This window comes from Hirundo rustica, chromosome 3, assembly GCF_015227805.2.
Source record: "Hirundo rustica isolate bHirRus1 chromosome 3, bHirRus1.pri.v3, whole genome shotgun sequence".
Classification (NCBI taxonomy): Eukaryota; Metazoa; Chordata; class Aves; order Passeriformes; family Hirundinidae; genus Hirundo; species Hirundo rustica.
The window spans coordinates 35,156-61,376 of record NC_053452.1 but is presented as its reverse complement, the minus strand read 5'-3'; the positions used below and the strand labels follow the sequence as shown (position 1 = coordinate 61,376).

The following is a 26,221-nucleotide window of genomic DNA, read 5'->3' as shown; positions in this document are numbered from 1 at the left end:
CAGCACGGAGATACACTCGCCTTCACCAGCAAACACTGGGGATGGAGAGGGAACGAAATCCACACGTGGGCCATGAGCACCACTTCATTAGCACCAATGCTGGGGGCTGATGGAACAGATTTCCCTAATAAAAGTGTCGTACAAGAGATGCCAGTCTTTTATTATGCCAGAGAAGAGGAACTTAGCCTACTCCTGAAGGAATGAGATTATCACAAAGCACGCAAAAGCACACAGCAGTAAGAGCAGTGAATACTACATACACCATTCATGAGCACCACATCTCAAAAGTTTCTGATTCCACCTATATCACCATGAGGATGCTTCCTATGAGCTGGATGCTCACTGGCACACAAAGGAAAAAAGGCAGACCATTAACACATCATTCCTATTCTGCCCCTCTTTATCCTCTCCAAAGAAGGCAGCACACTGAAATGTGGTGACACACTGACACTAGCGAGACAGAACTGTTGCTCTTTAGTCAGAGCACCTGTACAGGCACAGCACCTACAAGCCGAGGGAGCATTAGCACACCCTGTGGCACAACACAACACGAGGCTAAATTCCCCTCATATAAAGTCCCCAGGCTGAAAATCTGTTGAGACTCACAGAGAAGTTTGTTGCTAAAAGACAACATTTTTAGTGATACTACAAGAAATCCACGTGAAATGGTAGAATTAGGAAACCTTTCATTCTATCACTCAAACCACCTTGCAAGCCTAAGAAAATCCAAAATAGATTCGGTTTGAACTGCTCAGAAACATGATACCAACAGGTATTGAAGTCCCCACCCCTCAAAACCCACAGCGGGTCTTGAACTTGTCATGCAAGTAGCTGCCAGACTGATAGTGTCACTCCAGTGCTCCGTACAGCATTCTGATTCCCTGTTAAATCCTAGATGCACGTCAAGGTCACGGTGTTCATGCCGGGAGTGGGTCGGACCCAGGTTATCGGATACCTCCTCTCCCGGAATGCAGGGAAAGCACAATGACTATGGACACCTCCAGCAATGTCAGCTCGGGCGCCACGGGTAGTACCGACACCGCAGCAGGAGACTCTGAGCCCCAAAGCTTCAGCAGTCACGTCCACGCACACGGGAGCACCATTTCCACCCCGCCAAAGGGTAGAAACTCTCGGCCTCCTGCCTGAAACCCGAACACCACGGGGTTATCCCAACGTAACGCGATAGAAGCGCTCCCTCCCGAGAGACCTCTACGGAGCGGGCTGGCTTTCCACATACAGCTGGACAGGCACCCCGCGGCCCCGGGCAGGATGCCGTGCCCAGCCCCGGGCGGCATCTGACCTCCTGAGGTGGCCGACACCCTCCGTGGGTTTCCCTAGAGCCCGGCCCGGCAAAAGGCCGCGGGTGCTTTCGCACCTCGGTCCCCGCCCGACACCGGGACCGACGGCGGCGGCGGCCCCCGGTACCACGCGGCGGGGCCGCTCCCTCCGGCGGGGCCTCTCAGGGATCGGAGCGCCCCCGCCTCTGCCGTGCACAGCGCAGCGAGGCTACGGCCCGCCCCTCCCGCGGCGGCAGCCCCGGGCATCGCCGCGACCCCCAGCCCGGGCAGGAGGGGCGGCCGCCGCCCGGACTCCGGCCCTGCCCTGCCCTCACCTCCGGCCGTCCCGCCTCCCCCCGCCGAGGAGGTGGCCGCGTCCGCCCCTGCACTGCAGCTGCCGGCACGCCGCCCCCCGACTCCCCACCGCCCCTCTCGGCTGTTGGTTCGCCCCACCCGGCCCACCTTTTCATTGGTGGTATCGGGCCGTCACTCCGCCGCTGGCCCGCCTCCCCCCCGCGGGCACCCTGGGAATCCGAGTCCCGCGCGTGGGACTCTCTCCCTTCGGCTGGTGACGCTGGGTGGGGCGGTAAACTACATCTCCCGCAGTGCCCCGCGCGCAGCACCGCTGCGGCCCGGCCCGGTGCGGTCCCCGGTCCCGCATCTCGCAGGCCGCCAGCGGGACGGTCCCTGCCTCCTTCCCTCCCTTCCCCGCCCGTGCCCGCCGCGGCCCGGCCGGGCCCGGTCCAGCTCACCTGGCCCCGCCGCCGCCGGCGCTTCCCGCTGCGTCCGGCGCAGGCAGAGCATTCCCCACGCCCTTCAGTGCGGCTCGTCGGGCGAGGTGCCGCCGGCCCGGCGCGTTGCGGCTGCGGCTGTGGGACGGGCCGGCCCCGAGCGCATCCTCCCCCTCGGAGCCGCGGCGGGCGGCGGGATTCGCCCACAATGCACCGCGCGCCGCACCGACAGCATCAGCCTGACATCACCCGCGGGCCCTCCCCACCCGGCCGGGCCCGCCCCGCCTCCACCGTCAACCGGCTCCGGGCACCGAATGGCGGCACACGCGGCTGGGCACCGCAGCGCGCCGCGAACTCCGCGTGCTGGGAAGCGCCCTGGCGTGGGACTCGGCCCGGGGCCGGGAACAGGACCGGCACGGCGCTGCCCCACCCGGGGACCGGGAACGGGACAGGCATCGGCAGTGCCAACGCGATCACGGGCCCTGCCGGGACGGGGACTGGTGCTCGTCTCTGTGCTGGTGTCATCAGCGCTGGCATCGCCAGCATGGCCCTGGGCGCTGCACTGCCCTGGGACCGGGGCCAGCGCTGGCACAGTCTGCGCAGGGCCGGGTGACTGCACTGTTGGGACCGAGGCCAGAGCCAGAACATCTGCCCGAGGCTGTACTTTGCGTTGCACAGGCACTGGCAGCGTCACCACTGTGGGCCCAGCGCTGCCCTGTGCTGGCAGTGGACTCAGCCCCAGCAGTGCTGGTCTGCAGTTTTTTACTCCAGTCTTCTGGGGCCAGGGCCAACAAGGGACTGGTGCCCTACACTGCACTGCAAGAGGCATTGCTGCAAGGGACTCTGCTATGCCAGACCTTCCCTGCAACACACTGGTACTTTCTCCCTGTCCCCATCAGAGTGTCCCCATCAGACACAACCTGCTGTTGATCCATAGATGGAGGTTCCCATCTGTCTTGTGAGTGGGATGTCACACTTGTATTCTACCACCACTTGTATTCTCAATCATTGGTTCATGGTACTGAACTTGAGAGGCAAAGGAAGTGGGCAAACCAAAGTGGGGCGAGCGAGCTGGTTTTCCCCAGGAGGTCGTCTTTACTTCTCAGTATCCTTCAGATCTCTCTTCCACAGTGCTGCTGGAGCACCAAGCACAGACCCAGCAGTGAACTGGATTGGGCATTGGTACCAAGCTGGAGAGGATGAAAGGGTTTGATGCTGGAGCCTTAGTCCACTCTCAGGCTGGGCAGCCCCAAGTGCTGCCTAAGAGGAAGCCAGTGTGATGTGGAGATTCATCAGCAAGAACTTTCTGGAACAAAGCACATAGCAAATCCAGTGTGGGCTGCTGATGCAGGAGAAGAGCCAGATGGGGAGGGAAGTTCTGTGCTGATGGGTGTCAGCAGCAGCACTGAATTCCCTTGGTTTGAAATCCTGCCTTGAGCAGAAAACTCTTGAGAATGGGACAGCTGATGGCCTGGCCTGTATAAAAGCAGTCTAGTCATCTGGATATTTTTACGTATTGTTTTTCTCCCTTGTCACTCATTGGGTATTTATTACACATTCATAAATGGAAGTGCAGCAAATGTACATTTTTCACACAGTTTTGACCTTTGTTTCAGGTGTGACCAGATGTGAGCAGATCTGACAAAGATTCACATTCCAGATTAGCTCAGGTACTCATCTCCTTCAAATCTTCTGCAGTTCCTGTTGCTTTAGACACAAGGTCGATGCTGATCTGTTAAAATGACACCTGAACAACTGCATTTTAGCTTTACTGCATCCTTGGTCCAAACCTCCCTCTAAGCCTGCTCTTCTGCAGATGGAGGTGAATAGTCTTAGAAACCTGCTAGAACAGCCACCTGGGAACATGTCCATTTGATCTGCAGGCAGACATGTAGCTGAAAATGATCAAAAGATTTTATTAAAATCTGGGTTAATTATGATTTGGGAGAATTTCTAACACAGACCAGCATGTACGTAGTTCTGTGATGGTGTTCCTGCCTGGTCCTGACTTCTTTTGCGGAGTCAGATATCAATTGTGTGCACACCATGTGAGAAGACCATTGGAAAGGACAGTTAGGATCAGATCAGTGATAACCAAATGACAGTGGTGGATTCCATAACTTTACTATTCTTCTTTGTAGGTCATAAAGGAAAGACGGGGATGAGCAATTGAGAAACATCACACCTCATTGTGTAAGTCTTTTATATATTGACAGGAATCAAAAATGAGGCCAATAAGTAACTGCTGGTAGCAGTTAAGAATAGGAGTAGAAAGATGGGGAAAGCTGAGAGGGTTTGGGTTTTGTTTGGGGGTTTTTTGTTTGTTTGTTTTTGGTTTTTGGTTGGTTGGTTGGTTGGTTGGTTGGTTTTGGGTTCTTTGTGCTGTAGTTCTGTCAGCAGAAATCTCAACCCACTACAGGCATTGCTCATCAGTGCCTGCCATGACACCAGCACAGAAGACCCTTAATCCAGGCCAAGATCTGCAGTTATTCAGCAGCTGTGCCTATTACCTGCTAAAATCTCCTGCGGGGCAGTGAGATAGCTTAGCTAGCCTGGGAGACTGTGCCAGGAGGGTTGGCTGTAGGAGGGAATGACTTCTTCTGCCCTGGCAACAACAAGCCTTTGGAAGCTGCCACACAGAGATGGCATCTCCAGCTCACAGTCACCAGGCTTCTCCACAGCTGGGAATGCCAGCATTCCTGTTTAGACTTCATAATGGCAGAGGGCCCTAAGAATGGAGAGAGACACAGTGATACAGGAAGCAATTCTGTGACCTGTCTTTTATCCAGCACCAGCCTTTCCTGCCACACTCAAAATACTTAAAAATAAGAATTGCTGTAACACCCCCTCAATTCTCAAGAAGCCAGCAGACTGATGCCAGCCTTTACTCACTTGTTCGGAAAGTCATAGATAGAACAAGCAGGCATTGAAAAATCTCTGGGACTCTTTTCACCTCTCCTCATCTCTTTTTGAGGCAAAAAAAGAGATTTTGGGCTTGTGCTTGGATTCAGCAACCCATCAGAACGGAATGATCAGTCTGGATTTGGGTTGTGTTGCTGCTGGCCATGGTTTTCTCTGAGGAAAAAGGCAGCCAAAATTTGAGAGTGGGGGAAGTTCTGGTGAATCATGAGCAAAACAAAACTTGCTGATAGAAAAGGAAAATCAACCTTGGTGGAAAAAAAACCAGAGGTGGGTTCCCAGATTTCAAGGTCTGCAAATGAAGCAGGTAAGCTTTAAGGCCAAATAATTTAAATTCATGCTTTCTTTTTTTGACATCTCATTCATTTGTTTCGTGAAGAGCATTCCTCAAATCCTGAAAGGGGTAGTGTGTCGCTAGTGGACACGAGTAAATACTCACAGATTTGACTCCACACAAAATGAAGGGTGAAGAAGGAAAAGACTTTTTCAAAGGTTTACAAAGACCTTGCTTTATAGGTTTTGAAGAATGACCAGGGATTGGAGAACAAGGCCTGTTCACCTCTCTATCCCACTGGCCAGGCTAAAAGTCCATCAGTTGACTATCATCAGAAAGAAATGTGGAAAAACAAGATGTTTACATCAAGAAGCTGTAAGAAAATTCAATCAGAGCCGTAAACATCTCACAGAAACTCACATAATATGGCAACAGGGTAGGACTTGCATATAAATCATCTTTGATAGAAAACTTTTGAGCAATCCTTGGGCAAACCAGGTGAAAGCTGAAGTGCTCTCCGTGCCCCTGTTTGGCGCCAGGTGGCACACGTGCTGCTGCTTGGAATTTCGGGCTTGGGTAAACCGAAAGTGACAGTCAAAACACAAGGAAACAATATCGAACTACAGCAGCCATGTACTAATGCCAACTTTACCAGGAAATTTAAATTGTATTTATTCTTGCTTGTTACCTATAAAACACAGTAGAAAAGTTCAGCAGTGTCAGAGAATCTCACACAAAAATCACACGCGAAAAAGTGTCTGGTGATATTTTTAGAACAGCAAAACACCCCGTTTGTTTCTACCACTGCCAGAAGAAGCTTCATAGCATACAGAGTTATTTCAAGTTTTTTATCTTGAACAGGAAATGTGCTTTGCCTACCCAAACCCCGGGAGTGAGTAGATTTGGTGGTCAGGTAGTTTGGCGCTTCTTAAGGATGCCCAGACCATGCCACCCTGAGCTTTTGGACTCTGTCCTGGACCAAGCTGTCTAAAAGAATTAGTGTCTTCCTGCCAGAAAAAAAGCGTGTCTCTGCTACGGACAAGGAGTAATCTCTATGTTATCTATTGTAAAACCTTGTTATCTATTGCAAAAACTCATTGTTGAGGGCTTGCACCATGAAGTCGGGGTGAAATCTGTTCCCTAGATTCATATGGAGGAAGAAATGTTGTGATACCAAAGCCAGGAATTCCACGTTATGGTAATGATGGTGCTCGCAGGGCTGCCAAGCAACAAATGGATGTGTACCCCGGTGAGAGACAGCCCATTTTGAGCAGAGGGGACAGGGTAACGAGAGCTGTGTGCACGGTGGCATACCGGTGCACGACGTGTGTGCCACTTACCCACGAGCACGAGTCCGTGCATGAGGACTGTACCGCTGGCAGTGCTCACTTCGCGCTCAGTGTACGGGTGCGTGGTGACGGACGCCAGCTGTAGATACGACAGCGTGCGTGTGTGCCGAGAGTCGCATTTTATGTTAAAGCGCCTGGCAGTACCTGGGCACCCCTGTCGTGGTGGTGAGGATGTGAGCGGACGCATATCCGCGCAGGTGATATCCGCGCAGAGGAACGTGCTGGGTCTCTCCAGGTGCAGGCGTCTCTCGGGGCGCTCTCAGGGGGGCAGGGTGTCCCTGGGGCAGGGCTCTCCCGGGGGTGCGAGATGTGCCGCACACGGCTCTCCCGGAGCCGCCCCGCCGGGGCGGCCCCTCCCCACAGGCGGTCTCTGCCTCTCTCGGTGTCCCTCGGTGCCTCTCTGTTTCTCGCTCCCTCACGCTCCCTCACGCTCCCTCACGCTCTCCCGGTCCGGGCGGGCGCGGAGGGGACGGCGGCGCAGGGCCGTGTCCCCATGGCGCTGGCGGCCGCCCGAGCGCGGGCTCTGCGCGCCCTCAGCCGCCCGCGCCCCCCGGGCCGGGTCCCGGTGGCGGCGCGGAGCCGCTGCAGCCAGGCGGGGGCCCCCGGGGCGCTGCCGCCCGGCGGGTACCGGGCCTGGCTGGAGCGGGCGGTCCGCGACCCCGCCGGCTTCTGGGCGGACGTGGCGCGGGGGTGGCTGCGCTGGGACAGTCCCTTCCACACGGCCTGCCGGCCCGGCGCGCCCGCTGGTTCCGCCCGCTGGTTCCTCGGCGGCCGCCTCAACGTCTCGGGTAAGGCGTCCCGGCCGCGTCGGTCGCTCGCTGCTGCTGCCAGGCTGGGCGGGAGGCGTCCCGCGGGGCGAAGTTTGGGGGTGAAAACGAGGGTGTCGGTTGGGCGAGGCTGGGAGGAAACGAGCCGGGAATTGCGAAATTCTGGAAGCGGGGAGAAAAATCCGAAGCCGTGATAACCCTGGCTAAGCCTCTTGCTCGGGCGCTGCCTCGAGGGCGGCTGCCCTTCGACCTGCGGAGATCGGCCGCAGCCCCGTCCCTGGGATGCCCGGCTTGGGTTCTGCCGGCTGCGGGCACCGGGTGCTGCCCGGCCCCGTGGTGGCTCCGGCTGATCCACAGGTGGGGAACGGTCCCCAGGCTTTTATGGCAGAAGCTGCAGGATTTTTTTTTTTTTTTTTTTTTTTTAATTATTTTGTTTTGTTTTGTTTTAAACGAGGATCTTGGTATTTTCCTCCAGTTTCACCACTCAGCATGAAACGAGTAAAATTTGCCGTGGCTTCCCTGACTGCCTTTGAGTTTTGTCCATGCCATATCTGCCTTGAGGGCTCTTCTGTGCTGCGGCCAGGCTTCATCCAGTGGAAGGGAGCCCCAGCCCCATCCAGGGTACCACTCAGTGGTGATATCTTTTGACAGGGACGAACATTTTTGACCTTCATTTCCCACTCTTCGGGGAGGGCACCGCTTCAGTAACTATAACGTCTCTGGCCGCTTTTCTTTGACAGCCAAAAGAGGAAACCCTCCTCAGGTCTTCCAGAGAATGTAAGAGAGTGTCTCCTCCCAGGGGTTGATGCCCAGCAGTGGATCCCAAGCTTACAGTGATGTGTGTCCAGCACCCAGCAATCAGAGGATTTTAGCCAGAATTTTGTTTTCATAAATTCCTGTTGAAAGGAAGATATTGTCCGAGCACAGCCTATCAGGGATCTGTTTCTTTCCTCTGTAGAGTGGGATCGACACTTTCTTCTAGATCCTGTGTCAGATCTTTGATATCCAGATATTGTTTGGCCTTGAGTCTGGTTCCTCAGCAGACAGAAAATGCCGCTTAGTTTTCTTTGCATACGTGACAGGAACTCATAGACCTTTGAAACAGATGCACAGAGGTTTGCTGTTGTTGGTTTTCTTTTCAAGCGTGATGAAGGCAGTATTTTGCCACAGCCAAGTGGCTGTTTTTCTGTTAGGAGACTCTGATTTTGTCCTTTCACCTCTTGACTTGAACACTGGCTACAGAAACATGGCAACAGTTCAGATCCCTGATCCAGAACATCCTGTGTGCACGTCTCCCAGCACAGCTGAACCATCAGCAACTGAGTCATCTGATGCTCTTTCCTTGGGGCCCCTTGCAGTAGGATTTTGGGGACCTGTGAGGCTCAGGGCTTCTGGATTTCTTGCGCTACAACTCCGACCGGGAGAATAACCTGGTGTAAACTACTGCATTTCCCAGCAGGACACATTCTCGGGAGCTTGTCTTACTGAGATGAATTGTTTCTGAGCAGCCAAGGAAGCAAGAAAATGTATGGAGAAACCACTAGGCTGTAGTAGTAAGGGGAAGGTCACTGAATTCTATTTTGTAAAATGAGCAAAACGCTCTTGTAAGCTTAAGATCAGGAAGGAAATAATAGCATTTGGCTCTGGTTCACCTGCTGGTTCTTATGGAGCACAGAGCTAAAGCTCCCACTTGGCTCAGCCAGGGCTTTTCTGCAGCAGAAATTCCCTCTGAAGGCTGGTGTGGTTGCTCACAAGTAAGAAAAGTTGCTTGGGCAATGAATGCCTCCTCATGTGATTCACTGTAGCGTGGCACATTATGTGGGGGTGTAGCTGCCAGGGGCTTGGAGGTGAGAGATGCTGCTTGTTGTGGACCAAGTCACAGAAATGAACACAGGTGGAGGAAACCAGTGTATAAAGGATTCCCACTAGAGCTTTTGTCCTCTTGTATCATATTGGGATGGCTTAAGAAATGGCTTTGTCTCTTTTCTTTTTATAGTACTGCAGGATTTTGCATTAAAAAAGACTTAAAGACTTTAAGCAGCTGAAGAACACTTTTTCAAATTTTTGAGACTAACACTTCGTCTTGTAATAAAATGTGTTAAATTCTGAGGAATTTTTTTCTCTGTGCACCTTTAGGGGCTCATTCCCACTCCGTGTGGTGGTGTGATGGTGTGATCACAGCACAGCCAAAGCTACTACAGCACACAGCTTTTTTCAATTTATCTGGAAAAAGGAAATCCTTTCCCATCAGTATTAATATTTCCAGGAAACATCCAGCAATTTTTAAAAAGGTTTTCTCTAAGTTATATAGCAGTGTCCCTGAATAGTTGCCTATTGAAATAAAGTAACTGCCTTTGAAAGATTATAATGCAGTAAGTGTGTGTCATACAGACTTGGAATTAATACTTAACAAGGATGTTCTCTATCAGGCAAGTTGCTACTGGACATGCAGGCAGGTTTCTTTTGTGGATTCTATAAATTTCTTCAGATTGGGTGCTCTCCCTAAGTCTTCCACTTCAAGTTGCTGAGGAGAAGAGATGCACCTTTAAAAGAAAATTTTATACTTTTAAATTTTAGAAGGAGGAATACACAGCCTGAGACACGCTAATCTTTCCCACAGGTCTGATAATTTGTAGATGTCTGAACTTTGAGTTTGCCATAGATCCTACAGTTTAAGATATTTTCAATTAGCTGAGGTTCAGCTCTTTGTTATACCCTGGAATAAAATTGTTTCACATGAGCTTTAATTAGAAAATCCAAATGGTGCAGTGCTAAATATGCCAGCTGGGACTGTCCAAGTTCTGTAGTGAAATGCTGCTCTGGGGAGCAAAAACATCAGAAGGCTATCTTGTCTTTGTGCTGTTGGGAGCAGGGGAAGGATTTGGGCTGGCTTAAGTTTAGCCAGTGGAGCTAAACTGAGCTGAATTGGCCATGGCCTCTCACGTGTATGCATCTTTAAGGCCACTGTGCCAATTAAGTGTAGAATTTGTTGTATAGCTTTACTAGAGCTGCAAATGCTCTCAGTTCCTCTGTTATACTGTGTGTGCCTAGCAACCCAGAAACCAATGTTTCATCTTGCTCTTGCTTGCTGTTGCACTTGACCGAGCTGGGTTTACAAAACACCTTTCGTATGATCAGGCTTTGTTTAAACCTTTGTGTTTTTTGGTTTTTTTTTTTTTTTTTTCAGTAAATTGCTTGGATCAGCATGTCGAAAAGTCTCCGAACAGAGTGGCTTTGATTTGGGAGAGAGATGAACCTGGCACTGCAGTGCCTGTCACATACAGGTATGGCACATTCTCACTATGCCTGGCAGTGTGGGGGAACAGGAGATGGGGCAGTTTCCTTTTTGCTTGCTGGAGATATGCACAGGAAAATTTCTGTGAGAAAGCAGAGTAGCAAACGTCTTGGTGCAAACAAGATGGTCAACAGCTTGATACTGAGCCCTGGCTGGAGGGGCTTTTAAGCTCTCCATGTTTCTCTTTCCCATCCTCAATGCAGTTTAGAGCAACCTCGAGACTGCTCTGAGTGACACTGACTTGTAGCTGATGCCGTACATTGCAAGGTTTGTTAGAATATGGCAGGTTTAAGCATATTTCTCTTCTCCTTGGTATGTGCCCTCATTTAGGAGACAGTCCTGCCTTTTACATCATCTCTGTGTCTAGTGAGATTTAAGTGTTTCCCAGACTTGTACTTTCCTCAGTGCATGTTTCAGGGAGACGAGCCTTTGAGCTGCTGAATCTCAGGGAGCCAGATGTTTGTTCTGCTAGATCCAAAAGCAGGGAAGATCAAGAGTGTCCTAGCATCAGACCTTTACAGAATCTTTCCTGGAACTTGTTGGGATTCCTAGAGCTCCTTGGGTCTGAATAGGTTCTGGTGGTCTGATTCATCTCCAAAATTTATTAAAGATCCTGAAAACATCATTCATTGGAGTGAAGAAAGTGGTCAGCAGGGAGGAGTGGGTGTAAAAATAACTTTGAGAGGTTAGTGCTCCATGCAAGAGAAATAAACACCATCTAGTATAAATCTGTGAAAGGATTGCGTTGGTTTTAATCTTGGTATTGCTATTTGGCAGTGTTTAGGCCTGCTACGATATAAATATGTTTTAGTGAACCAGGTAGCTTGGCTAGGTGCTTTTGCATTTTGCCACTGTGGTGGTAAACATGGAGCTGGAACCAAAGGTTTCTCCCAGAGTTTACATATGGTATGTTTTTCTCCCAGGTCTGTGCACTTTTACCTCTCTCTTTATGCCTCAGGCATGCAAACTGGGGGTAAGAAAGAGATGACAATTGTGCTCAGATCAACCTGATAAGAGAAGCAGCCCGACAGACAGCACAGCCTCATTCAAAGCAACTCTAATCTCCCCCTTAGGCTGCTACTTGAAATGTACTGCGCTGCTGCAGACACTCAAACATCTTATCTGCAATCTCTGGAGATAAGGCACAGTCTTTTTGAACAGCAGCAGGACTGGTTGTTTTCCTGGCTATGCCAAAATGCATTTGGAAGAAAGTATATTTTCAGCCTGTGGAATTGTGATTGCTGTGACATGAAGACAAGTAACCCATATCTGAAAACTGGACCCTTCTTTGTGCAGCCTTACAGAGATACAGTAACTGGTACCAGAAAGGAGAACATCCAAGTGAAAGACGTATTGGCAAGCTCTATTTTCTGCCTGTATTTGGGAGTCTCTTTTTCTGCCTGATACTCTGGGAGAGATGGTTACTGCATTTGAATTTCTCAGGAGACTTTGGTCCTACCACATGGTAAAACAGGTCACTTGGTTCTCTGCTTATTTCATTAAGGCAGGAATAGCTTTGTTGAAAACAGCAATAGTCTGTGAGTATTTTGCCTTTTCTGTGGTCTTTGGGCAGCATTTTTACAGGTTTTAAATGGGACATGCTTTTCTCATGGTGTGTTGGCAGTAACTTCCCTTTGAGACAGAGCTTAGTTGAAAACCTTTTGCAGTAGTGCCTTATTTGAGCTAGAAATTTTGTGAGGGAAAGTATATCAGAGAAGGAAGTGGCCCAGGAGCTGGGATGCAGGTTGAGTAGTCCTTGGTGAGACTTCTGTAGCACATCAGCCTCAGCGTGAAGAGGGAATGAGAGGGATGCTGGACGTGTCTTGGCAGAAGAGAGGTGCCTCTTTCCTTGGGATCAGGATGCCCTGTTAGTGGCACAGAGGCCTTAGAGTAAGGACTTAGCACTCTAAGAAGCCAAATACTTTATTGTGGGCACTGCCTTATGGACCACCTTTAAGTGAGGTTGTGGATTCAGCTGGGAGAGGGCTGTTCAGGGCTTATGTGCAACATACTGCAAGGCACCAGGTTTTTTGCATTATCTACTTTGCAAAGCTTGCTGCTGTGAGCTGCTTCTCCTCAGAGATAAGCCCTGGGCGACGCAAGGAAAGATGCAGCTCCTGGCCTGGGTCCTCTGCCTTCTCCTTTGGGGAGTTGTCAGGGACAAGAAAACAGCTGAGTGCTGGCCTTGTTCCCGTCACAGCCTGCAAAGGAAGAAGGTGGCTGTGCAGGAAAAGGGCTGGAACAGGCTTTCTCCTCCCTGAGGAAGGGAAAAAGCTTCATTGGTGGGATGTCCTCCATGAACTGGCAGGAAACACAGCTGTGCTGGAAAGTGCTGTCCCAGCTAGTTCATCCTTGGCAGAAATAAAAGCCTCAATTTGCCTCTGCTGCAGGCAAAGAGCTGGTGATCTGTGCCATCAGTCAGCCCACATCCCTGTGCACACTAGTCAGCAAGGTGGGTTGTATTTGTGCAGCAGAGTCCAAGTGCTGTGTGCTCGGGGGAGAATTCAAACATCTGCTGGTGGGCAAAGATACCCAAAGCCATAGGTGAAACATTTCGTTTTTGCACCAAGAGATGATGGCTGCCCTTGCAAGCTTAGGTGTGATGATCTTTTTCACTGCTGAGTTTTGTCCTGTCTCTTTAGCTGATGTAACTCAGCCCTTCAGGAAAAAATGTTGACTGGCCATTCTTGCCTTTTTCTCCCTGTGGGTTTCATTTCTATTAGGTAGAAATTTAGCTGAGTCTCAAATTATCTCTGGTTTTGAATGGGAAGACAAGAGACTTGTTTTTTTACTGCTTTGTAACAACAGGGAATACAACCCTCTTGGGCTTTGGTGGCTGCAGTCAGCACAGCGGGGACAGGTCAGGCAAATCAGCTATCAAGAAGCTCTCTGTCTCTCCAGAGGCTAAGCCACTAAAAACTCATTGGTGGGGCAGTGGCCTAGCAGCACTGTGGTGCTGTGAGCTGACAGCTGAATTTATTGTCAGAAGGGTCCGACCAGACCAGGAGTGTTCTGTCCTGCTCTGCAGGTATTGTCAGGGCTCAGGGCCTTTGAAACCTTGCAGAGGAATTCCCCAGTGCATTGCTGAGCCTGGGTTTTTAAAGGTACTGTGCCTTATAAAAGCAGGTGGATTTGGTGGCTGGAGCTGTTGGGTTGCAGCCTCTCTAAATTCAACAACAGGAAGTGTTGAAGACATCAACTAAAGTTATGCCAGCCCTCCCCCTGTCCGACGTGGGGTTATTTATTCTCTCTGGTGTTCCCTGGTTTACCACACTCTCTACCATTTATCCACCTGTCACCCAGTGGATCTGCAAAGTCCCATGGCTGTTGTCGATGGGAGCTATGGGAAGTGGGCAGCAGAATGCATTGGCTAACCTGTTTTTCAAAAGGGTTGCAGGTCTCAAAAGAAGGGCGATCACTTTGGTGCAGAAAATGTTGCTGCCAGAGGGAAAGTTCAAAATGCGAGATACAAAGCAGGAAGAGAAGAAAGCTAAAGGACCAGAAATTAAGGTCCTGGGTAGGTGTGAGAAAAGTGGTTGGACGTCTTCATGAGCAACATGACAGCTGTGCCTTTAAAAAGCCAATGGATTCCTCAGCCTGAGCTAAAATAGGTGAAAATTATTCGAGATCACAATGAAGACTGTAGCTGGAAGCCATGATGATACTTACCATCGGCAGCAAGACTCTTTTCCATCTTTCCAGAATTGCCTGTGTAAGTTGAGGCTGCAAGTAAATCTTGCCCAGGCTTTCAGCTTTCCCCATCCAAGACAGCTCATGAATTTTTCACTTTCGCACCTGAAAAAGGTTACAAGGGGTTTACCTTGCCTCGGGTTCAGGATGTCTGCAGGAAGGCTGGGCAGTTGTGCTCTTACGCCCAGTTTGGACACTTACCCTGAATTTTCAAACCGTTTCAGCCTAATCCAAACTATGGCTCCAGGAAATAAACTGATTACTGCAAGAAATACTCAACCCAGCTTTTGTGCCATGACAGCAGAGAGCATGGCTTGGGCTAAGCCAGGTACTGTCAAAGCCTGTATATGGCATTGAATGTATCAAGAAAAGGTCTGGAATAATTTTGCAAAAGGCTGTTTCCCAAAGAAGGTCCTGATGCAGTTCTTTTCCGATGTGGAAGGAACTCGTTTCCTTTGTTTAGAAAGCTGTACACTGTCTTGCTGTGGCGAAAGGTAAGAGCAGACTTACTGGAAGGCTGTTTCTGCAAAGCATCCCTGAAATGCGTCAGAGAAGTGCCACGTGATGCTGATGGGTTTTACAGAAGTTGTTCCAGACACTGTGCTAAGCAATGGGCTCTGGAAACACAGGCACAACTGTATCTGGGGAAGGATATGGTCTGTCAGTTCCTGAAAAGTGATGTAAGGACAGGGAGAGCGCTGTCTGTTAGGTTAAACAGAACGACTGGCCTGAACAGCGATCTGCTGGCTCTGTTGGAGGGCCAGCCTTGCAGGTCTTGTGCTTAGAAGTGATGCTGTGGTAGCTGAGGAGATGCCTGCATTGTGAGCGATGGGTCTGGAAGACAACAGGCTCAAAGCCTTATCTCTGGGCAAAATGGAAGTACACCTTATATGGAGAGGCACAAGAGTTAATTATCAGTTTTAGCCCTTAAGACTCTAATCTTACTCAAATTCTATATCATACAGAAAGAAATACGTCCTGTTGGTTACCACTGCTACCCACATTTGTCCAGCTGCAGGTCCACATGTCTCTTACTGGTCCTTTGTCAGTGTTCATTAATGCCTCTGCCATCTTCCTGGCTTGCTGTGTCCTAAATGCACAGACTGGATCTATTGTTCTTTCTCCTTTGCAAATGGTCTTCCCTTCTGGGTCCAGCTGGTTACTGCTTCCCCATTGCTCTGTTCTGCTCTGACACTTTACCCACTGGAGCAGCGTTCTGCAGTCCAATTTGTTCTCTTATTTCCTCTCAGCTCTTACAGTTTGGTTTTGCAGAGGTTCCTCAGACTGTTGTGCCATGAACACGTCTGTTTCTGTCAGGAGGGGCTGGGCACTTCCTTTTGCTTGCAGCACATTTTCTTCTTCTGCAGCGGCTCTGCTGAGATCCTCCTGCTGCCTGCCCTGCTTGCACAGAGGGAGCTGAGTGCTCCAGGACCCTCTCTGTGCCCCACGGCTTTGTTCCTCTCTGCTGGTTGTTCCTGCCTCCCTCTGCTGAGTGCAGTGCTCTGCTCTTGAGTGGCTGCACTGAAATCCTTGGAATGCGAGCAGGTGGATGTGCCATGCTACCAACACACCTCCTGGCCAGGATTCCGTGCCATTGCCTCTGTGTCAGGGGTGGGGCACTGCTGAGTTTGAGGGTTTCAGTTAATCTTGACTCTTGCGACCTTGTGTGATGGAGGAACTGCAATGCCAGGCTTGGCAGCAGTAGCAGATGAGGAGGGTGGTGATGGCTGTGACATCCTCTGGCTCAGTTTGTTTAGGTGCAGCGGCTCTGCACGGTGATCATTCCTCCCCAGGATGTGTCTGGGCTGAGGACTGGCAGTGTGTAACCCGCTGGCATGTACCAACTGCCTGCCTGTTAGATAACAAAATGTGTTTGAAGGAGTGAGGGAGTCAAAAGAAGGATTCCTGACACAGTATTTCTGCTAACTCCCTTTCTTGAACTGGAGAGCAAGCCTGACTTGCTGCCACAGGCGCCAAAAGATATACCTGATGCTCAGGGATTCGTGGATTTCTTTGTTGGATTTCTTGGCTTCACCTTTTCCTTGCCTTTGTGTCCATTCCCCAGTGTGCTGCAGCTCAGAGGGATCTCCAAGCCCTTTCTATTCCAGCATTTCAGCATATAAAGAAGAGGCAAATAGATCCTCTAAGGAGTGGTAAAGACTGGGTAAAGACTGATCCATGTTGTCTGTCACCTTACTTACACACGCTTATTAAGCAAATGTTAAATTCGGGTTAATCATAAAAACAACGAGAGCTTCTGCCATTGTGGTCGCTGAGTCCTGAATAAACAAAAGGAATAAGAGGAATCATGGAGTTGCTCAGAAAACACACCTTAGCCAGAGATACTCTGGCATTTCTGTATAGGAGAAAGAGGCTGCAGCTCAGAAAGCACTTGAGTATTTTCCATGGCACATAAGTAGTTTTCATTTTACTTTCTCACAGCTGTCTCTCTGGACCTTGTTTCCCTTCCTGTGCTTTGTAACTGAGCAGCTTTTGTTTTGCCTCTTTGTTATTTATCTGCATTGAAATTTTCCTTTAATGCAGCATCAGATAAATTCCAGACCAGAAAATGTGGCCTTTTAGGACAAGGCACCAAACCAATGGTTGGGTGGGAATTTATTATTCAGAGTCGCTCAGTTCATGAACTCAGTAAAAGCAATATAATAAATCTAACTGACTGTGCACTTCCGTGGTCATGAGGGGCTTGGGAAGAGATGTTCAGTGTTGTGCTTTAGAGTTTAGGCTGATCTTCCACTATAAGGGATTAGAGAGAATTCAGTCTGGGGTGCAGCTACTCCATCCCTGCGTTCTGCAAGCCTGTGGTCTCCCTGCAGGGGCAGCTGTTACCAGCTGCTGCCAGAGACCAGGCACTGAACACGTCTGGCCACCTCTCTGAATTCAGAAATGGACTTTTTACTTGATGCCACAGGAATAGTCTTAGAATAAATAATATGAAGTGCTGTGCCTTGGATTTGAGGCTCGTTTTTCCTTGTCTTCTTTCTTGGTTTAAGACAAGTTAAGGAGTGGACACTCCAAAAATTACTTATTCTCGGCCCATAGTTTTGGTATTTCCAAAGCAGAGCACTTCAGCTTTTATTTCCAACTTGAAAAGGTTTTAAAAAAAGGAACAAAATAATTTTTGATGAACCAGAAACAACTTTTCATTTTATTTGCAGCTTAGCCACTACTTGAAAACTGGAGTTGTTTTGTAGCTATGGCCAGTTCAGGGAAAGGAGGAGACTAAAGATAAGGATTCATGCTTTAAAGCTTGTTAGGGAACGCTTTACAGCTTATTAGGGAACGCAATCCCCCAAAACTAATTTCTTTGTTAAAAGTTATGGGGGTCCCTGGTGGTATAGCTTAGAACCCTTAAGGGTTCACAGGTGGCAGGTTGGTGATGAGCATGCTGAAGAGTAGAAGATGTCTCTCTTCTCTGGGCCTTGGTACTCTGAGAGTTCATGAACCCAAAGGACAATTGTCATTCCTGGCAGATTCTGCCAGTCTGCTGGTCTGAGCTGATGACTGACACCAGAAGCAGTGCTCTGCTGCCCCTCATTAGCACCTTGTGCTGCACCTCCTCCCTTGGCATGAGACCACTCCTCACCTGGCACAGTGTCCCTTGTTCCCAAAGCCCTTCCACTGCAGGCACACAGAGCTGTTCAGTCCATGGCAGCATCCTGGTCCCAGGTGTACCTGCAATTGTGTTATTCCCTGTGCAGGCATCAGAAAAAGGAAATGTGCAAGCCCTTGCCCATAAAGTGCTTTTTCATTCCTTAGAGGAACGCTTTTGCTATTTTCACCATGTCATAGCAGAGTCCCACGAAAAGAGACTTTGTTCCTATTCTTGGCGTTCCTGAGTTTCTCTGTGCAAGAATGGCAGCAGTACCTGTGTTCTGCAAGGCTGTTGGGCTGCAGGTGATCCAGCTTTGATGAGAATCTTGTAAAATCTCATACAAGTGCCTCCAGACTTCTCCTTTCTTTCCTTATGCATGCAAATGTGTTGCTTACCCTTGCAATTTAAAGAGAAACTCCTGGTTGTGGAGCACTTCCAGCTGTTGCTCGTCTTTAAACACTATGGCGAGTCCTTGAACAACACTTCCATTTCATCTTATGTTTATCCCACTTGTGTTCCCAGTAGCTTCTGACTGAGCCTCATGAGTAGAAAAGGCATCAGGAGTGACTGAAATGAACCCTGATTTCTGGAGGCAGCATGACAGCACCTGGCTTGCTGGCTGTTGTGGCCACGTTGCAGCCTGGCAGCTCTGGACAGCGCCTGCAGCTCTCTCTCCTGTCCTTCTGCAGCAAGTACCACTCTGCCCTTTTTTCTCTTCTCCACAACAGCAGGAGCAGCCTGGCTCCCAGCACGCCCCAGGCCACCCATCTTTAAGATGCCTTGTACTGCTGAGATGAGCTACAGAGGTGATCACGAAGCCTCACTCTGCCCAAGTTCATCTTTTCTTTGCTCACCCCATGTAAATCAGGTTGTGCAGTCACATGACAACATTCCTTCTGTGCCACAGGGAACTTCTGGATCTGACTTGCCGCCTTGCCAACACCCTGAAGAAATATGGGATCCAGAAAGGGGACAGGGTGGCCATCTATATGTCTGTGTCCCCCTTGTCAGTGGCAGCCATGCTGGCTTGTGCCAGGATCGGTGCTGTTCACACCGTGATCTTCGCTGGATTCAGCGCTGAGTCCTTGGCTGGGAGAATCATGGACTGTGAGTAGGTGCAGACTGGGGAACAAATGCCTCTGTTTCAGTCTCCAAGGCATATCCCAGCCCTGTGTTTTCTTGGCAGAAAGAGTTTCCTTGGTTCATTCTTGCCTTGCAGGACAGTTCACTCTCCCCTGCAGAGTGCAGTGAGGAGCCTTTTCCTGAGTGACACGTGCGGTGTCCTCTGCCCTTAGAATGCTTAATAAATTGCTTAACATTCAGTGTGCGCTGGATTATTGCTTGACGGCAGTGAAGCTGGAAGGAAAACCAGAGCTTAAGGATAAGGCGTGATTTGTTGTTTTGCAGTATAATCGCAGTGTTTCTTTGATACTCTTGGACAGTACTAATTCTGCATTCTCAATTGGGATCCTGTGATTTACGTATAGTACTGGAAAAGTTGGCAGCCTGCCCCTGCTCTGTGAGCCCTTGTACCAGCAGACAGAGCTGTTCTCAGCCCCAGAGTACTTGTATATTGTGATTAGGTTAAAAGTGATGCTAAAAATAGCAACAGAAGAGGGAAATATCCAGTGGCTCATGTCCTAGCAGTCGCATCAGTATCTTTGTGGCTAGTGTCAGGGAATAAGTCTCACAGAAACTGTCACGTTCTTTTCTCCTTTTTAGTGGAGTTGGTCTGCAGAGAGCAAGTACATGTTTTAGTTATCCCTCACACAGGGAACTGGGAAGAAGCTGTTCTGCCTGTCAGCTTTGCAAGGCATGGATGGATGATTTAAACTGCAGTGAGTGACTTGTAGACTAGATGTTGGGAAAGACTTCCTCGCATATGTGATAGGCATTGGAGTGGTCTGCTGGGGAGAGGGTAGAGTACATGCCATTGGAGTGTTTTAGGAAGACTGAAGGGATAGCTGTCAGAAGTGGTTTAGCTGAAGCAGACCCTGCCTTGAGGTGGGGGAGATGGTCTGGATAACATATAGAGGTCCCAACTACCCTTGATCTCTGTGTGTCTCAGGTTTTAAAGTGTTTTCGTCAGTGACACTGACTGGTTTTGAATGACAGCCGTTCTGAGTATTTGTCACACATGCTGTCCTATACATCATCCCCAAAGTATTGAAAGTTGGGTGTGCATACTGGCCTGGAAGACAGGCTGGCATATCTGCTAATTCTTTCTCTTTTTAGCTGGATCCAAAGCAGTTATCACATACAACCAGGGAGTCAGGGGAGGCCGAACCATAGAGCTGAAGGCAACTGTGGATGAAGCTGTGAAGAGCTGTCCAAGCATCAAACATGTGTTTGTGGCTCAGAGGACAGATAACAAAGTCCAGATGGGTGACCGTGATATTCCCCTTGAAGAGGTATGTTGTTGTTGGATAACTCCTTTTAGGTCTGAGTATTGGCTAGGATAATCTTTATTTCCATAAGTGCTTTTGGGACCTGAGTTCTGCTCCTTACAGCATCTGGACTTTCATCCTCAAATAGACTGTATTTACAGCCTGCTAGGATTGTGAGTCGAAGCAGCTCAAGCTGTGTCTGGTTTATCTCAGCATGGGCAGGGGTTATGCTGCTCCATTTCAGAAGTCTTGTAAACAGTGCTGAGGTTCAAGGAGTGTTTCCTGAGACCCAGAGGTCATAGAGACCATCGTGGCTGTTGTTATTTTACCACTGTGTTACGGATTGCATGGGCACTCAAGCTGGACATTGTTGAAAGGCACTGCAGAAATAATGAAGTTCCTAGAGAGGCTTCATCCAGCCATGAACGCTGTTGTGCTTGTCCCGTGGTGGGAGAACAGTGATGGTTTGGGAGCATTTGGAGCCTGTGCTTCCTGGGGAAGAAAACAGCAGTTGTCTTCATGTGTTTAGCTGGCACACGTGGGACTCCAGCCTAATGCAGAAGTAGTTTTATCAGTTTTCTGGCAGCAGTAAACAGGAACTACTCATGCTAATAATGCCTGGAAAAATAATCTGCTGGCGAGATAATTGCTCAAGAGTCTCTGTGCTGGTCACGTGAGATAGGAGGAAGTACTAGTATGAGTTAAACAGAGAAGACGAGTTTTACTCAGAAATTGCTTTACTCCTTACTCCACAAAGGACATTCTGATTATTTACTTTGGTCTGCAAACAGCCTGAGGTACTTTAGTGATGCAAGAGCTGAGCTCATCCCATTGTCAGTTTTGGGATCTGAAACAAAACAAGAATTAAACAGTTAATGGTGTTAAGTGTCCTTACTGATCTTTACAGCAGCTGTACTTCCCAGCTCTTGTGCAACGGCTTACTGCAAAATTTAAGCTCATGTTGTAATGAAGCATATGAGGATTTCATCCTTGTTTCAAAAACTGACAAGTCAACCTGAATTGGCAGTGCTGAAATGTCATGAGAAATACCTGAGATGAACAGCAGTGCTGTAACTCAGAGGCTAAGAATTACATTTTGTGAACTCTTCATGTTTTATTAAGCTTTGCTTGTCAGACACTTTTAAACAACTGGACCTGCTGATGGCAAACTTCACTTTTAAATAAATACAGTGTGTTTACAGTGTATTCTCTTAAAAAGGCAGTACCAAGAAATTCCTCCAAGGAGCCACCTAATAACTCCTGTGGGAATCATTCATCAGGACAGGACAGAGCTCGAGAGAGGCCCTGGTCTAGCAGGACATTGCATCCTTCCCTCCTGTGGTTCTGACTGTAGGGATGAGGAGAGATCTCACCCAGCTGGCCAAACAGGGGAGGATGGAGAGAGTGACAGAGGCAGGAGAGTAAAGCACTCTTCTTCTGGGTGGAAAAATTAGAATTTGAGGATCAAATGGACAGGACAGTCATCCACTGCTGGGGCCAGGGAAGGGAGATGAACACACAGTTTAACTGTAGCACTGCAGGTTTTAGAGGAAAAGGAAAGTACTAAGCAGCACCTAGTCAGCCTTGCTGCTGCTGTCAAGTGTTTGCAGTCGCATTTTGGATTTCTACCGGCAGCTTGCAAAGGCTTGAAATGCAAGCAGCTATGACTTACCATTTTTTTCCCACTGAAATGTTATTTCACCTGGCCAGTTCTTGACTTCTCTGCCCACCAGAGGTACTGGTGGAAATGTTAGATGCTGTGCACCCACAGGAAGAACCTTTCCACCAGGTGAGCCTGTATAAGCTATGATATATCCATAGGCATTTGTGAGGGACAACAGCAGTGGTGGCTCTTGTCTTTGGATACTGTAGCCGTGCTTAGAAAGGGAGTGATGGTTGGGTCCACGTAACCAAAGTCTTTCTGTCATTACCACCTTCTCTTTCCTAGGAGATGGCCAAGGCAGATTCCGTCTGCACTCCAGAGAGCATGGACAGCGAGGACATGCTCTTCATGCTGTACACCTCGGGCAGTACTGGGAAGCCCAAAGGAATCATTCACACTCAGGCTGGATACCTGCTGTATGCTGCTGTCACACACAAGGTAACTCAGCTGCCTCCCCTGGGAAAGGTTCACTTACCTTCCAGCAGTGCTAACAAGAGAGACCTGGATCAGGGAGGAATGCTGTATTCTCTGCTTGCTGCTCAGTTGTCTTATTGGTTGTAAACAAGCTGGAAAACATCTGAACTGTGTAATTAATCTTCAGGATTTGTTCTGAGGAATATGATACTATGCAAACCTGAACACAGAAAGAAGTGGCAGTGCTGCTCTTGCATTTAAAACGTGCCAATGCTGGCTGCCCAGAATTTGCAGCTGAGGAGACTCTAGAAAGTATCTTTACTGGCATTGGTAATATGGATATTACTGTAGTATTTTCCATGGGGATGCTGGACTTTATTTCAGAGAGGATCTGGACTCTTAAAACAGCCTCTTTGCACGGTACTTATTGTCTAAAGAACAAAAATTTTATTTCTCCTCTTGTTGCACCTCTGTTCTGTTTTCTGGGTGATCTAGGGAAAATGTTTTAATCTCCTTTCTCATGAAAATGGAAAGAGTCAAGGCACTGCTTCTTGAAGCTTCTGGTCTGAGCTCTGCATATTAAAAGGTCACAGTGAAATGAGGAGAGGACTGTGGTGAAAGATCTCCATCTGGCTTTAGTGGTATCACCCTGTTTGTAATCACACACAATTCATGTGAGGGTTTTCCTTCTTTAGGCTGACATGGTTGAAATTTTAGAAGATTTGAATGTTCAAGTGTCAGACTTCTCTGCATGAAGGGCATTTGTAATGTCAGCTTTTTTAAGTGACAGCATAAACACCAAGGCATATCTTTCTTAGTCCAGAAGGTAGATCTGCACCCTGGTGCATTTTCTCCACCTGCAGAGTGCATGAGAGGGGAAGGCACTTGGAAAAGTAAGGTGTGAATTGTCTTCTCTAGGCAGAGGGATCAGCTGTCCTGTGTGATCTCTGTCTTTGCACACTCACATGTGACACTCTCGTCACACACTCATGGGTTTGTTTTTTTTTTTTTAGTTCTGGTCCATAAACCTGACTGCCTATGAGTCAGGACCTCTTCACCATATGGCAGAGGAGTTAGATTTACAGTGGGAAGCATTTTCATATCCAAGACAATGAGTTCTCCAAGTTCTTTACCTTGAATTTGATGAGCAAGGAGAGAGTAGCATCTGGAAAGTGATGCACTCATATAGAGAAGCTAAGCAGCTAAGAATATTTCTCAGTAAATGTTTTATGGGCATCTATGAGTTCTTCCAGATCTCTCATGGAAATCTGTTGTTATGGGTGAAGGGTCTGAGACTCTGTGGTCTGCAGTTTCCGTGACTCAGAATCAGCTCTACCACGTGGACCACCTGGAGCAGGTGGTATACCTTAGGTATCCAAGGCTCTGAGCTGTGGTTGTAGCTTTGTTGCTCCAGCTGAGCAGATGCTGGTACAGCGGGGCTTCCTGTATGTTTGCAAATGTGCCAGGAGCCTGGGAGCCCTGGTCCTGGTCCCTCTGACTCGCTTCCTCACCTCGGGCTGGTCTCTGTGTGGCCGTGTCCCACACGCCTGGCTCCACTTGGCCCATGCACTCTCCTGCTCCCGTCCGGGCGCCCAGTCCAGCACCTTTCCTTTGAGCACCTGCCAACAGGGAAATCAGCTGGCCTTACGTTTATCTTTGCAGTATGTGTTTGACTACCAGCAAGGCGATGTTTTTGGCTGTGTGGCCGACATTGGCTGGATCACAGGACATAGCTATGTTGTGTATGGACCACTCTGCAATGGAGCCACCTCTGTACTGTTTGAAAGCACTCCAGTGTACCCTGACCCAGGTGAGGAAGTGGTGGGAAAAGGTTTGGCTAGACGTGGCAAAAGAGGTTTAGAGACCTGTCCAGCGCGGCCTGCCTGCTCAGGAGACGTAAGCTCCATTGCTTTGGATCATGTGTATGCAACACTCAGGAACATCTGTGAATCCAGGGAAGGAAAAAAACCAAACAGTCATTGCTTTTGCTTTGTACTCACAGTAGTAACAGCTCCGGCTTTGGCTGTTAACCTTTCAGCTGAGCACTTGCAGCAGTACGGCAGTGCTGGAAGGGTAAAAAGCCAGTTTGTGATTTTGCAGGTCGTTACTGGGAAGTGGTGCAAAGGTTGAAAATTAATCAGTTTTACGGAGCACCTACAGCGATACGCCTGCTGCTGAATTACGGAGAAGAGTGGGTGAAGAGATATGACAGATCTTCCTTGAAGGTTTTGGGTTCAGGTAAGGGGCATGAAACATTCATCTGAAAAAGACAAGGGGTTCTAGCTGGTGAAACGAAGATGCCAGAGGAGCTCAGCTCCTCATGGGATGTGGTTAGAAAAAAGATGATAAAACAGGCTCTGCGTCCAGCTTTTCAAATATTTTCTCAGCAGAAGAAGCAACAAAATCACATTTTGGGTCCATTGAACTTTTGTATGATTGCCTGTTTCCTAGATTATTTTTCAGGATCGTATTCTTGGCTAAAAAGACTTATCTAATGTTGAAGGGCATCACTTTGAATTTTACTGGCATAGGTGACCCAAGCAGCATTTTCCTGCCTTATCTTCTATTCTGGAGGTTCTTATTACATGACCTGCATTGATTAGTTACTTCAAGTGATACTCATTGCCTGCCTTTTGGTCCTTCTGGAAAAAGTCAGTCCTCAGTTGCATCAGTGCATCGCGGTCCTTTGTGCATCCCAGAAAAAGTGCTGTAAGCATTCTGCTTGGAGATCACGCGTCCAGCTTTTTGTGCAACAAGAGGGAGAATGAACTCCTGCAGTCTTCTGGGTTTCAGGTTGATTTCTTTCTTGTTTTGGTCTAGTGGGAGAGCCCATCAACAAGGAAGCTTGGCAGTGGTTCTACCAGGTGGTGGGAGAAGGGCGCTGTGCCCTCGTGGACACGTGGTGGCAGACAGGTAAGAGGCAGCTTTGGGGGGCACAGGGGACCCTGGCCATTGACAGGTTGCTGGTGGGGAGAGAGGGATTAACACATTTCAATTTGATCCAACAAGTCTGTCAAAAAACCCTCCTGGCATTTGGGTCAGCTTTTGAAAGTCTCCGGGGAGTTTTTGCACATAACAGCAATGTAACAACAATAGTGATGCTGGGAGGTTTTGTTTTCCTCTAAGTGTTCTTTGATATTTTGAGTGCTGGAAAATGCCAATTGCTGCTAGAAATATGAGGCAGAGATTGAATTTCAGGGCAAAGCTGGCAATAGCCAGCTTGAATTGCAAAACTCATTTTCAGTTTATTAACTGTACTGACCTTGTTATGATCTCATCATGCAAAAGCACTGAAAGCACCACATAGCCACAATCTGTACTTAGGTGTGCTTTGTTTTTCTTTCTGGGAATGGTCAGGGGAGGATGGAAAACTAAGCTGTAGGGACCTTTGACCACAACTCCTCTGGCAGATTGGAAAGGAGTGAGTGGAGACTTGCTGGCTGCCCATCAGGTGACCGGAGGACAGTGGCCACCACCCAGCAGGGATGCTGGGGAGCACCTTCTCCCGTGATTGAGTTGATATGCTGGGCCCTGGAGCTTTGGTGCCTCAGAAAGGATGCACTTGGGTATTGGCAACTTGCTCAGCCCAGCTGTGTGCATCAGTTGAGGTTTGTTTGCTGTGTACAAGCTGCTGGACACAGTGACTGGCTGTCTCCAGTCCACTTGGAGCAGAGCTGGTCTCTGCCTCCTGGCCTCCCTGGCCAGCAGCAGGGAGAGGCCGCGTGCTGTACCCAAACTGGGGTTGTGCTGCCTGGTGCGGCCCTCTGCTCAAAGGAGTCCTGCAGCTCTTCCCTGGCTCCTTCCTCAGCACCCAGTCCTCTCTTTTCTGGGCACCAGCACGC

The 26,221-nt window shown here is 49.0% G+C and overlaps 2 protein-coding genes across 3 annotated transcripts in view; one reads left to right on the top strand and one right to left on the bottom strand.

Annotated features, from left to right (window-relative positions):
- Positions 1-2,116, bottom strand: part of TTBK1 (tau tubulin kinase 1) — a 95,580-nt gene extending 93,464 nt beyond the window's left edge. The window contains exon 1 of one of the 2 annotated variants that reach the window (XM_040060865.1): positions 2,030-2,116. The gene's annotated coding sequence lies outside the window, so the exon portion shown is untranslated. Of the gene's footprint in view, positions 1-1,612; positions 1,697-2,029 lie in introns of those variants that run through there. The other variant, XM_040060867.1, reaches the window with a different exon arrangement.
- A 4,927-nt stretch (positions 2,117-7,043) lies between these two features.
- ACSS1 (acyl-CoA synthetase short chain family member 1) overlaps positions 7,044-26,221 on the top strand; it is a 30,878-nt gene continuing 11,700 nt past the window's right edge. Inside the window, exons 1-8 of the mRNA XM_040060876.2 lie at positions 7,044-7,338; positions 10,505-10,601; positions 18,823-19,022; positions 20,151-20,326; positions 22,251-22,403; positions 24,042-24,189; positions 24,480-24,617; positions 25,200-25,292. Of these exons, the coding sequence (XP_039916810.1) occupies positions 7,044-7,338; positions 10,505-10,601; positions 18,823-19,022; positions 20,151-20,326; positions 22,251-22,403; positions 24,042-24,189; positions 24,480-24,617; positions 25,200-25,292 (1,300 nt within the window). The remainder of the gene's footprint in view (positions 7,339-10,504; positions 10,602-18,822; positions 19,023-20,150; positions 20,327-22,250; positions 22,404-24,041; positions 24,190-24,479; positions 24,618-25,199; positions 25,293-26,221) is intronic.